Source organism: Nicotiana tomentosiformis, chromosome 7 (assembly GCF_000390325.3).
Source record: "Nicotiana tomentosiformis chromosome 7, ASM39032v3, whole genome shotgun sequence".
NCBI lineage: Eukaryota > Viridiplantae > Streptophyta > Magnoliopsida > Solanales > Solanaceae > Nicotiana > Nicotiana tomentosiformis.
The window spans coordinates 123,785,767-123,799,765 of record NC_090818.1 but is presented as its reverse complement, the minus strand read 5'-3'; the positions used below and the strand labels follow the sequence as shown (position 1 = coordinate 123,799,765).

Here is a 13,999-nt window from a genome sequence, read left to right as displayed (position 1 = left end):
TCGGTATTCAAACTTGAAAAATTCATTTTGTGACATTATAGAAATTTTCTTCTATTTCTCTTGAAGATTCAATAATCTTACACGAAAAATGAAGATTAATTCATGGAATATAATCACAAGGGAGTTAAGAACACTTACCCCAAGTTGTGTAGAAAATTTTCTCTCCAAAATCGCCCAATCCGAGCTCCAATATCTGAAAAATGGGTGAAAATGTCGAACGCTCGAATTTAAGGTTCTGCCCCAACGATTTCCGCATCTGCGGACAAGATTTGCGCACCTGCGCATCCGCTTGTGCGAGCAAAACATCGCATTTGCGGACTCCACCCACCTGTCCAGTTTCCGCTTCTGCGCGCATCCGTCTGCATATGCGCTCACGCAGGTGCGGAATTTTCCCTCGCACCTGCGACTAATGCCTCACAGCTCTCTGCCCGCATCTGCGCTCCTACTCGCGCAGGTGCGATTCCGCACTTGCGAAGCACCTTCCGTACCTGCGCATCTTGCTTCAGCGCATCCCTGCTCGCACTTGCGAGCTCGCACCTGCGACTACTTTTCCGCAGGTGCAATTACACCAGAAGGCTTCAGTTCCAACAGTCTTCCAAATTCAAAAAAAATCAATCTGTTAACCATCCGAAACTCACCCGAGGCCCTCGGGTCCCCGTCCGAACATTCCAACAAATTTCATAACATAACACGGACCTACTCGAGGCCTCAAATCATACCTAACAACCTCAAAAATACGAACTACACACGAATTCAAGCCTAATAAATTTCTAAATTTTCAAATTCTACAAACGACGCCGAAACCTATCAAATCACGTCCGATTGACCTCAAATTTTGCACACAAGTCACATTTCACATGACATACCTATTCCAATTTCCGGAATCGGATTCCGATCCCGATATCAAAAAGTCAAACCCCCGGTCAAACTTCCCAAAAATTCAACTTTCGGCAATTCAAGCTAAAGTCCACTACGGACCTCCAAAAAAATTTTCGTACACGCTCCTAAGTCCAAAATTACCATACAGTACTATTGGAATCATCAAAATTCGAATCCGAGGTCGTTTACACATAAGTCCGCGTCCGGTCACTATTTTAACTTAAACTTTAAACCTTGGAAATAAGTGTTCCAATTCCTTCCAAAACCTCACTGGACCTGAACCAATTACCCTGGCAATTCACACAACAACTGTAAAGTATAATTTGAGAAGTAAATGGGAAAACTGGGTTGTAATACTCAAAATAATTGACCGGGTCATTATACGCGCTCGGGGGAAAAGACTTTTGTACGAATATTTTGGAATCCAAGCCCTTCAATACCGATGGTGCCCCCGGGATTTGATCAACCCTGGAGTTATAAATTTTTACTTTTTTGTCGTTTGCTTCAATCCTCTTTTCTCATGACTCAATTCGTTTTGTTAGTTCCTCGAGCATCCTAATGATTTCGGGATTAGTCCCCGATTCTTGTTCATTTGATCTTACTATAGCTGGTCCCGTTTTGTGGGTGACTTCTCGGGGTGGATCGGGCTCGGCCCTGCTTGGTGCCTGGGTTTGGCTCTGCAACTAAGCTATTGCTACCTGTTGAGCTTGCAACATTTCAAAAATCATACGCAGGCTGATCCCGTCTTCTCCAACATTTTGGGTATTTCGAACTACAAGTCGAGTTCCACATGAATGCTATTTTCGGGGTCAGAACGTTGGTTCGCCTCGATGGCTACATGTGAATTAACGTCGATTGGATCTGTGGCCCGAGTTGCAATGGGATCGACAAGTGGCCTTTCATCCCCGGTCGTCAGGTTGTTGTTCTCATCTTGAATGCCAGATTCGTTGTCGATAGGTAGGACCATTAATTGAGAGTTCGTCGTTTTTAACCTGAAATCAAAGACACTTTCAAGAGCAAGTGAAAAATGGTATGTTTTGCAGAGATTCGTACCAAATAACCATTGTTATCCTCGGCCCGACGGTGGGCGCCAAACTGTTTACCCGAAAAACGGATAGAGTTGAATTTATACGTGGTTCTAAGGATACGTAGCATAACTTGGTACAAATCGAAAAAATAAGTAGAAATATATCGAATATTGACCGTAAAAAGGAACGAATACAAACCCAAATTGAGTAGAGAATGGTTTATAAATGAACAAGATAAATCAATATCACAAGCCCAAAAAGGATATTTTTTGCTAGATGCTATGTAAATCTCAATAATGTCTGAATATGAGAGTGTATGAATATATGAATGAATATGTGAATGAATGAAATTCAGTCCCCTGAATCAATGATAACATATTCTTAATATAGTCGAGGAATCCTACTTTGGATATAATTAAAAATACATAGTGGGGATCCTATGATAGATTAATTAATTGGCTTTTCCTTAATTTCTGCCAAGATTCTCTCCCCAAATGCGATTATAACGGTTCTTTTGTCCCTTGGCTCGAGCCCCAACTCGGCCGCTCTCGACCGTGATCGGCCTCTATTCGCCCGACCTCTATCTGGGCTCGATCTCGGTCTCGGCTGATTTCGGTCTCGATCGGTCTCTATTTGCTCGACCTCTATCTAGGCTCGATATCGATCTAGGCTGATCCCGACCTTGGTCGGTTTCTAGGGCTCGAACTCAGCAGCCCGACTTCACATTAGCTCGATATTACAATGATGAATCTCGGTCCATCATGCCCCAATCTCGATTAATCACACAAAGGGCAAGCTCGGTTTAGACCGTATACAATATGTTGTGAGAATTACCTAGATTAAATTGTGTGGATATATATATATATATATATATATATATATATATATATATATATATATATATATATAATTGTTCTGAGAATTACTATCATTTTCTTGGATCTGTTCGTAGGTAAGCTTATGTGTGATAGCAACAAACCAAATAATATCAGCTGCCTTAGTTTAAATAATTTCAAAACACTAGTTCTAAAAGTCCAATCCTAGGAAAGATATACATTGGAGGATCCACAATAAACGATACGATTACAAAGTCACAATCAAAAATATTTCACTTACCTAATACATTAAAATATAATTTTGGTAGACTATCATCGAAGAACAACCGAGGGTCTATCGGAAATAGAGGCGTAGTCAATATTTGAAACTTATGAGTTCGAAATTCTAATTATTTTTAAGTTGATGAGTTCTAAATTAATAATTTGTACATGTTTAATAAATTTTATCAAACCAATACAGAGTTTGAACCCTAAAGTTACTAGGTTCGGCCGAACCCGTAACTCGCTCTCTAGCTTCGCCCCTAATCGGAAACAACTTCTCTTCCTTTACAAGATAGGAATAAGATCTACGTACACGCTACCCGCCCCAGACCCCACTTGTGAGATTACACTGAATTTGTTGTAGTTGTTGTATTATCGAAGAAACATGTACAATGAGTTTTATGATATCGCGTGCACATACAAAATTATTTTTGTGAAATAAGAGTAAAAGGTGCATATATACTTGATAAATATTTTACTTCTTTTTCTTTTTTCATTTTTGATTTCTCATAAGCTAGCGTAACGTACTGGTGGGTGATGTGAATGTAATTGTATGACTATAAGAAAACGAGTTTAATGAAAGTGATTTTTCCAGTCTTGGCAAAATATAATTGGAACAGGTGAAGTAACATTTCTCCTATAATCAGTTTTGTCATATGATAATAAGTTTCATGTTTACATAGAATGTCATGTCTTTTGATTTTTTTGGAGAGTTGATAATGAAGAATTATTATTACTAGCTGAGGCAGATTCAGGATTGAATGTGACGGGGTATATGAGCGAACTATTTAACCAGTGCCCCATTGAACTTTGAAGATTTTAAGAGTTTCAAGTAAAATATATGACCACCACCAACAACAGAAAACCCAGCTTAATCTTATAGGTGGGGTTTGGAAGCAAAATATTGACCGTTTTAAATATATATGTGATAGACGACTTATTAGTCCTTTCCAATTACTGTTATATTTAGTTTGTGAGAGCTACCTCACAAATCATGAATTTTCTTTATACATTTTTTGCACTATTGTCGACAATATCATAGTAATTAGAAAATATGGTAATATTTTTTCGGTTTCACCGAAGACATGACCTTAGATAGGAAAATATGGAGGTCGAGAATTATGATGGAGGGTTAGTAGGCCAAGTCAAGCAATTTCTCTCTTTACTATGAGAGAGCATGGTTCTAGTTTAGAGCATCTTATATGATCACTCTTCTGCTTATCATCATCATTATTATTATTATTATTATTATTATTATTATTATTATTATTATTCTATTATTATCTTATTTTTCAATTGTATTACTACTGTTTCTTTTACTTGGGGTTATCTCTACTATTTGTGTTATTAATACTTTTCTTTTCTACAATATTTTCACTATAGCTTTTTACCCTTGTATTGGTTAAATATGTTTTGAAAACACTTTTTGAGAGTTTATCAGAAACAATACATCTCTACGATCACACAATGTAGAGGTAAGGTTAAGGGTGTTTACCGAACGGGGTAGACCGGGCTGGACATGGAAAAAAATAGCCCGTCCGGTTAGTGAGGCGGGCTGGTTACGTTAGTGGGCTGGGGTTCTAGGCTGCTAGTGGGCTGAGATATTTTGGGTTTTGTTGTGCTCGTCTGGGTGAAGGCTTATCGGGTTTGTACCGGGCCGAGTTAATTTTTTTTTTTAGTGTATTATGTTTCCTTATTCAATGTAATTGATACTTTAGTATTTGCAAACTTTCAAATAATAAAATAAGTATTTTAAGGCATAAAATTAAACTTTTAAACTTCAAAGTTTGAAATTTGAAATTTGAATTTTAAAATTTGAAAATTAAAATTAAGTGGCTACATAAAATTATTCAATAAGAACAATATGTAGGGTAAACTTCAAAGGCTTTCATTTTATATTTTTATTGCATAATAATACTTTAAATTAACTTGATTAATAAACTAACACACTAGCTTAAATAAGTCTAATAAATTCAAAATGACACAAATTGTCTCAAATCAACTTAAATACGAATTCCTAGAGGACGCTTAAGAAAACCCTTGATATGCCTCCTTAAACAAGTTGTGCCCTCCCACTTTCGACGAACATTAAAGACTCGACCACAGTTCTTGCACTCTACTTTGCGAACCTTTTCATTTTCTTCTACCACCTCAAAGTGTTTCCAAACATATGAGCGCACTCTATAAGCACAAGGCATGGTTTAACTTGAACCTAACAAAAATAGTAACCATACTTCACTTGATAATTGTAATTTTGTAGTTGCTACCGTAAATAATTGATAAAACTTAAAATATTAATTAATTGAGAACTTGAGAGCAATAAGCAATTCAATAATCAAGAGGGAATTGAGAGAGAATTAGAGTAGAAGAAGAGAGCAAGTTGTGAGAAAAAAATGAAGAAGATGGGGGCTATTTATAGTTTTTAAAAGGCTAAAAATATAATTTATTAAATATTAGGGACGAAGGGGCTATTTTAGTAAGGGGATATGTATGACTAAAAGTGCAAAATATGGCTGTTGCCCAACAGTCATTTTTTTATTTTGATAGTTGGCAACCGTCAAATTTTTTTTTAAAAAAGTTTACAACTTAAACCGGGCTGGACCGCGGTTAAAACCCTTGAACGGGTTACCAAGCTAGCCGGGTCCCGATGTACCGGTAGCCAAAAAAGGCCTGACCCCGTCTGGCACAACCCCTACCCTAGCCAACCCGTCCCACCCCTTACCGGACCAGGCTGGCCCGGGTCGAACCGGGTTGTTAGTGGGCCGGCTCGGTCCGATTAACACCTTTAGTTTGCATACACTTCACCCCTCCTCAGTAGTAGTATAACCACATACATTAAATGGTGGTCACCCAAACACCCTTTATCGAAAAATTATATTGTGTATATAGGTCAAAAATTATTTTTTATATTTGTATATCAAATTTTGAACACCTTTTATGAAATTTCTGGATTTGATACTGCTGCTTAGATCATATTTGTGGAATCACACTGAATATATTGTTATTGTTAGTTTCTCCCGTGAAACCATATAATTAGATGTAACCCTTTCCAATAACATGAGATCTTTAATTTGCACCACCATACTCAATAAATGTTTTCGACTAGATGGAATGTGGCCTTACATCCAATAAGGCTGAATAGTACATAAGCCGCCCATTCTTTTTTGGTCGAAACATAATCCGCCCATTTTTTTTTTGGTCGAAACATAATCCGCCCATAGTTTGCCAAAAGTCATACTTAGCTGGAAGACAGAAGGATATATCCACCTTAAATTTGTAGACATCCAACTTATCCATTTCTATTTATACCTTGGAATAAAAGAAAAAGCTTAGTGAGTCCACATTTTTGACTAATTGTGATATCCACGCCAGTTTACATGTAATTTGATAAATTTCACATGATATTTATTTCCTCCCAATAAGTATTAAGTAACTTTATTAACAAGACTTAAATATATGAAAATAAATCGCTTAGTATTTTTATATTCTCAAGAATTTAATTGTCAACCGTTACGATCACTTAGCTTCTAGACACCAACTTCTTGCAGCATCATAATCTTAGGATTCAAGGATGTGATCTAACAGTTAAAATAGATGTACGGTTTGGAGATTATATTTTAAATTCTACAAAAAGTAATGAGTGGTTTCTTCATTTTAAGTTACTTATATTTTAAATTTAAGTAACTTTGTCTTGATTGACAAAGTTATTGATACGTGCGCAGATGAAAAATAGCAATATTTGAACGAATAATCAAAACGTGTACAAGTTGAGAAGTATAAAGTTAATCTTTTTCAAATTAAGTGTATTATTATTTTTTAAAACGGACTAAAAAGAAATATGTGCCACACCAATTAAATCAGATGAAGTAATTGTTAAAGACTAATGAGATCGTTTAAAGTAATTACTACCTATTTAGATTAATTTATCATATACACTTAGACCTCTCTATAGTAGCATCCGATCTCTATATAACGTCCAATTACTATAAAAGTCAAGTTTTTCTCGGAACTGATTTTTATGTTATATTATAGAATGTCCTCTATAACAGTACTTCACTATAAAAACCAATAAATATTGGAACGAATGAGACTGTTATAAAGAGATTTGACTGTACTAATTATCTCACGCCGGTACATGACTCAAACTCCCAACAATCTTTTTCGATAGTCAATTAAGATATTCAATTAACATGGTAGAACATAAAAATACATAAAAAGTTTTTTCTTTCCTTTGAAAATTGAGTCATACTACAATACAAAAGTCTACTTAACAAATTGTCAATAAAAAAATTATAAACAAATAGAAGAACAAGAAAAAAGAGGAAAACCAAACCAAAATGTGGCAAGCTTGACAAATATAATAACAAAACCGGGTCCTTCCCTTTATTAATATCTGCCCCCTCTCCAACTCTCAACTCACCGGCACCGGCGACAAATATGAATTGACCAAATTACCCCTCTTCTGCTACAACAATAACCCCGCAAAATCGAAGGACTAGTTGGTAACTTCGTATGGGCGCATCATTGTCGAGCTTAACGGAGAACGAAACGACGGGACCAGGACTCGGTGACATACCGGAAAATTGCGTGGCATGCGTTTTTATGTACCTTACCCCACCGGAAATTTGTAATTTAGCTAGGCTTAACCGCGCGTTTCGTGGCGCCGCATCTTCTGATGCTGTTTGGAATTCTAAACTTCCGTCTAATTACCACCACCTGCTCGACCTTTTGCCTCTGAGGGAAAAAATAAACGAGGGTCTTTCAAAGAAAGACATATTTGCCCTCCTATCTCGTCCTGTTCCATTTGATGATGGCAATAAGGTAATATATAGATTTTTGGGGTGTTACTGTTATTTTCATTTTTTGATTGTAAATGATTAAGAATTTAAGTTTTTATGCACGGATGGTATTTACACAATCCGGTCACTTAAAAGATAGCAGTTAACTTTGTTTAATATCATTGATTGGTAACCTAGAATTAATGGTAAGTAACAAGTTATAACAGGTTAAATTACTTTGACAGTGTAAACATTCCATTTGATGATGGAAATAAGATAATATATAGATTCTTCTTGGGGATTTTAGCGTTATTCACCTTGTTTTGATTGTAAATGATTAAGAAATTAAGTTTTATGCACCGACAACGTAAAAAATATTTATAGAATCGGATCGCTTAAAAGGTAATTGCAGTAAACTTTATTTAATGTAATTGATTGGTAACCTAAAATAAATAGTTACTAATTAATATGTTATAACATGTTAATTTACACTGATCTACACTGTGAGTGTATATTACTTAAATCCAATGGTTAATTGGGTTTCTAGGTCAGAATTGATTTTGGGAATTTTAGTTGGGTGATGTTTGATATAATGTTTCTTTATGTTCTAATAACGAAGTGTGCAAATTTCAAGTCGATTGATAGTAGAATTGAAGTGGGAATCTGAATTCAGCTGTTTGACATTGATTATTATGCTGTGTTATCTGTGTGATTACAGGCACCAAATAAAGCTTCATATTGAGTTGGTTTTTTTTAAGTGTTTTATTTTATTGTGTTAGAAGTCTCTCCATTCCAAAAAAGAATGGTGTTTGGAGTATGAGGATCGACTTATCCAATTATCTGTGTGAACACAGACACTATATTCTGTTCTTTTTTACAAAAAGGTTTATATTTAGAAACTACATAGGACACTTTTATCATTACAGATACATCTGAGGAATAGGCTCCAATTCTTTGTTATTTTTTGGCTAAGTTGCTCGGACTCGGGTGCGGGTATCCGGTACGGGCGCGGATCTAGAGGCCGGATCATTCATGATCTAAATTTTAAGATTCGGGGATACGGATACGGGTGGGGATTCGACTGAAAATAATTAAAATATTTAAAATAGAGCTATAAAAATATGCCTAATTATGAAACATTATGTGGAAGACTTACATGTAGCTTGTATAGTGCACCCACTTTTCCCATGTCTTCAAATTTACACTAGCTTTTGTCTTGAGAAATCAAAATGCCAAATCTTATGTCAAATTTTCCATAGTTTGTGGTCAAAGTATCCAATATTGATTAACCGGATCCGGTACGTATCCCACACCCATACTAGTGTCAGCGTCGTGTCGATACGGGTGCGGCACCATGAAGTTAATATTTGTAGAGAAGATTGGGTGACATTGGTATAGAACCATAAAGTTGTGTAGATTCTCTATGGGAGTTTTTCCCATATAATAAAATTATTTACCTTATCAAAGAAAAAGTTTTATGAATTACAGATTGTTGTAGTTGAGAATATTTAAAAAGTTTTTGAAGAAATCGTAGTCTAAGAATAAACGGCTACACTTTCCAAATAGTAATAGTGTCAAATAATTGGGAAAGAAGAAATATTATGAAGATTCTACTTCCTGGGCACCTGATTGGCAGGAAGAGGAAGTTTGAGTAATTTGTAGAGCTTCTTGTGTCATTGAATTTCATTTGTGGTTTGGTTTTTCTTTTTGGCTTAAGATTGTTTGGATAAAGTATAAGTGACGCTTTGTTTTGCTAACATGTACTTTTCTTTTGATGTGGGAGAAATTGCAGGAAGTATGGTTGGATAGAATTTGTGGAAGGATTTGCATGTCTATCTCAACGAAAGCAATGCTGATAACTGGTGTTGAAGACAGGAGACATTGGAACTGGTTTCCCACAGAAGAGTCAAGGTTAAGATTATTATGTTCAAACTATATGCAATAAATGTCTTAACTAATTATTTAGATCACTCGATTAGAGTACCCATAATAAAAAGGATTGCTAGATTAGAGTAGTTGTTTATTTGGCATTAGCTTTCAGTTTATCTTCTTTTCCTCCTGCGAACCACAGACGGTTTGGACCAGGTTGGTTCCACTTTCAAATGGAACTTCTCTGATCTCATTGCTGGTAAATGGTGAAGACAATGTCTGAGATTAATAGCCTCTAGTTTCTTTACCATTGAGGGTTATCAGTGCATTGCTTTGCATCTTTTTCTGCCCAACGAAATCTACCTTGTGCTGAGTTTCAAGGAAGGAGAAAATTTAAGTTGAGTATCTGTTTTACTTATTTTCAGTGATACGGTGCTGACACTGTTAAAAAAAACAAAGTTAGGTGCTGATTATAGAGAATAGCTACCAGTGTCAGTAAAGTAGGATTTGAACCTCCATAGGATACATTTTAGGCCCTTCGCAAAACTGTCAAAGCAGAAATCTCCTGGATATGTGGAAGTGTTCCTTTTCGTTTTCATGTTCTTTTGCTTTTTCTTAGTTTTGGTGCCTGAGGGTAGAATAGAAGATGAGGAAACCGTGCTTTTCTTCCTCCCTCTTTGAGAGGTCTTGAAGACTTGAACCCTTTATTATTAGAGCATGTACATGGGATTTTTTTTGCAGTGTATAATATGGGCCAGTAAGATTTGGATAAATTTGTGGACAGTCTGTCTATGTCGATGTGCCTTTGCTAGACAGTATTCCTATTTGTGAACAAGGAAGAAGATGCACGGACAACTTATTAGTTATAGCCAATTTGTGAATTGTAATTAGGATTTTGGTCAGAAGTATAAATCTTATTCTTTTGGGATCAATACAGAAGTTACTACTTGGATAATTATGATTGGTTATATTAATGGATTGAGTGTTGGAAACGGGTGATTCTTCATTTTCTGACTCAGCCACTTGGACCAATGAACTTACTTTATAGAGTTTATAAGACCAAATCATTTGTTCCAGAATTAAAACACATATTTCCTTGACATATCTTGTAAATTAATTTAACAGATTTGCAGTAATTTTCCATATCTGTAAAGATGAGAAATTACGGATGTTAAAACTTAGAATCCTGCCTATCAGGCAACTAAAGATTAATATTATATGAGACCTTTAAAAGACGATTAACATGCAGTTTTAGACAATGTTATCACCAGTCACTAATTCCCTAGTTCACAAAGACGATGGTTAGATTAAACCTTTTCATTGCAATATCTGATCATTCATGAGCTTCAGGATTTATTCTGTTGGTTAACCATCCATGGCTTGACAAGAGTGGGTTGCTCTAGTGGTAAGCATTCTCCACTTCCAAACAGGTTGTCTCTTCGAGTCACCCCAAGAGCAAGGTGGAGAGTTCTTGGAGGGAGGGAGCCGGGGGTCTATCGGAAACATCCTCTCTACCCCAGGGCAGGGGTAAGGTCTGCGTACACACTACCCTCTCCAGACCCCACTAGTGGGATTATACTGGGTTGTTGTTGTTGTTGTAACCATCCATGGCTTATGGGAGGTGGACGAGGGTCCTTTGCACGGCCATTATTTCTTCTTCTCAGTCATTGGATTTATACTGACTCAGAGAGCACCTGTGTTTTTCCTCCTCATTCTTTTGTAATTGACTTTTTTATTTTGTATCCTCATCCTCTTGTCTGACCACATATAATGCTTTCAGCTGCTTGGAAACTGCTAGCGTGCATTCTGCTTTTCGTTTGGGGAAAAACCAAATTGTTAAGGATATCTTAAACATTGACATTCTAATATTTCTAATGCCACAGGTTCCATGTTGTGGCGTATTGCCAGCAAGTATGGTGGTTTGAAGTAAGCGGTTCAGTGAAGTTTCCATTTCCACCGGATGTATACATGCTAACATTCAGGGTCCACCTTGGGAAATTTTACAAGAGACTTGGTCGACGTGTTTGCAACTTTGAGCACACTCATGGATGGGATTTAGGGCCAGTGCGATATGAACTGACTACATCTGATGGACAGGATGCAGTGAGTGAGTACTTCATACATGATATCGAGCAAGATGATACAAATGGAAATATAAAACGTGGCAAATGGATAGAGTACCAGGTGGGTGAATTTATAGTCAGTAGGTCAGACCCTGCAACTGAAGTTAGATTTTCAATGAAACAGATCGATTGCACACATTCCAAAGGCGGGCTTTGTGTAGATTCTGTATCAATTGCCCCAAGTGATCTGAAAGGGTGTCGAAGAAAAGGGGTCTTCAAGTATCAGTAAGTCATCTGTTTCTAGTTTTACCACTGCTCCCAGAAAGTTTTGGTTGGGATTCCGTTATACGGCTTATACTCCTAAAAACATTGGTATCGCGGAGGATGGTCATCTGGTATTTTCCTCTGTACGTGTAAATGTTACTATGTCGTATTTGGTCCAGTTTTGTTGCATAGAATGTCATCTGCGGAAGATTAAGAAAATATACTTTGCTCGTCTGTCATGAGAAAAGGTTCAACTTCTTTAACTCTCTTCATGTACATATAAATACTATACAAATTCTTTTCAAATGTCTTTAGTGCCATCTCTATTGTCGTGTTTGCCTTCAGTGCTTGAAGTCTGCTTTGCTAGAATCCACCCTCCTTGTAAAGGGCACCCTGCTGAGTTTCTATTCCTTTAATTGCTTTCTTTGATGCACTTGTATATTTATGGTACTTTTAAAGGCAAAGATGTTATGATGTTATCATAACTAAACAACCTTCTTTGTCTTTCTTTACTTTCATGTTGTCTTAAACCATAATATAAGTGTTTCAGTTCACATTCTTGCTTTATAGTCACCTTTTCTTTTCTTACATGTCTCTTGGTGGGTATTTCTTTTGTTAATGATGGTGGTATCAGCCTAACTTGCGGGCACCTCGACTATTTCACAGTGTATTAAGTTTTCCAAACTGCTTCAGCTTATGTCACGAACATCCTCGTTTTCGTATTGGCAGCATTTAGTTGTCTTGCATTTTCCTAGGGCTCAAACCTTATTTATGATGTTTAACTTTTCTACTTCAGTAAGTAAAACCTAGTCTTGTATGGGCTGGCTTTGTCCTGGATCTCACTTCAATTTGGATATTCTTACTCGAACAAGAAGTCCTATAGCTTACAATTTTAAGGATAATCTACGTGGTGTACCTATTAAAAACACCAGTTAACTCTATATATTTTTTAAAATATTTATTTTACATTCTATACCTACTTTATAAAATTTTATTTACTTCTTAAATCTTTAATATCATTATATGCTATTAAACATATCCCACCTTTTAAGGGATTAGATTCTCCCCCATATTCTTTTAGGATATCTTCAATCAACATTTAAGAGGAAAAAACATAATTAGGCAATATTCAAGAAAAAATTTCAGAATCCTAGCAGGAATTACTAATTAACAAACGAGCACCTAATTAATTACCGTCCTGGCTAAAACATATAATGCTGGACCAAAAATCAAGTTTTCACATGTGTGAACAGATTCTAATCAAATAAAGGACCGAAAATCAGTCCTATTAATTACCTAAAATTAGTCCTATTAATTCTCATCTCTACCAAAACATTTGATCAGATTATACAACCCATTTAATTACCTTCAACACACATCTCTCTTCTAACATTAATGTCACAACCAAAAATCATATATGTACGAATCCTCCAAAGGAAAGTAGCACTTATTTTAATTTTTTAGTTGTTATTTTCGTATATAGTAATAAAAATATAATTAGATTAATGAAATATTATAAGTATTTTATGGATATGTAAACTTAAAGTTATTTTCATAGTAAATGTGTTTGTTTCAATATCCTAATAGTATATTTATAGACTTATATGTTATTGTTTGTACAAAATGTACATCAAATACAAATTTAAAATATATCATATACGAAGTATATATTTCAAATGTCAAATATACTTAAATTATATATTGATCTCATCAAGTATATATAATTATACATTAAATATACATAATACATATATTGAATATGTTTATTTGTTTATACGTTATGTATACAAAATTGTACGTTGCATTGACATAAAACGAGTTCGGTATAGGCAAATATACATAATATATTCATTACATATACATACATATATATATATATATATATATATATATATATATATATATATATATATATATATATATATATATATATATATATATATATAAAATTACATTGTAAAAACAATATCACATATGTATATATACACCTTCGAACATGGAATAAAAATGTGAATTTACTT

At 35.3% G+C, this 13,999-nt stretch overlaps 1 protein-coding gene across 1 annotated transcript; it reads left to right on the top strand.

Annotated features, from left to right (window-relative positions):
- The first annotated feature begins 7,333 nt into the window (after nucleotides 1-7,333).
- LOC104094054 (F-box protein PP2-A15-like) lies at nucleotides 7,334-12,532 on the top strand. Its single transcript, XM_009599912.4, has 3 exons — nucleotides 7,334-7,825; nucleotides 9,575-9,693; nucleotides 11,535-12,532. Exons 1-3 carry the CDS (start codon nucleotides 7,517-7,519, stop codon nucleotides 12,001-12,003), a joined length of 897 nt encoding a protein of 298 aa, XP_009598207.1. The 5' UTR covers nucleotides 7,334-7,516; the 3' UTR covers nucleotides 12,004-12,532.
- Nucleotides 12,533-13,999: the final 1,467 nt, after the last annotated feature.

Excerpts from the sequence above, each read along its gene's own strand:
- LOC104094054 (XM_009599912.4), top strand. The coding sequence starts at position 7,517 with ATGGGCGCATCATTGTCGAGCTTAACGGAGAACGAAACGACGGGACCA. Across the intron at positions 7,826-9,574 it reads CATTTGATGATGGCAATAAG|GAAGTATGGTTGGATAGAAT; the intron begins GTAATATATAGA and ends GAGAAATTGCAG. Across the intron at positions 9,694-11,534 it reads TTTCCCACAGAAGAGTCAAG|GTTCCATGTTGTGGCGTATT; the intron begins GTTAAGATTATT and ends CTAATGCCACAG.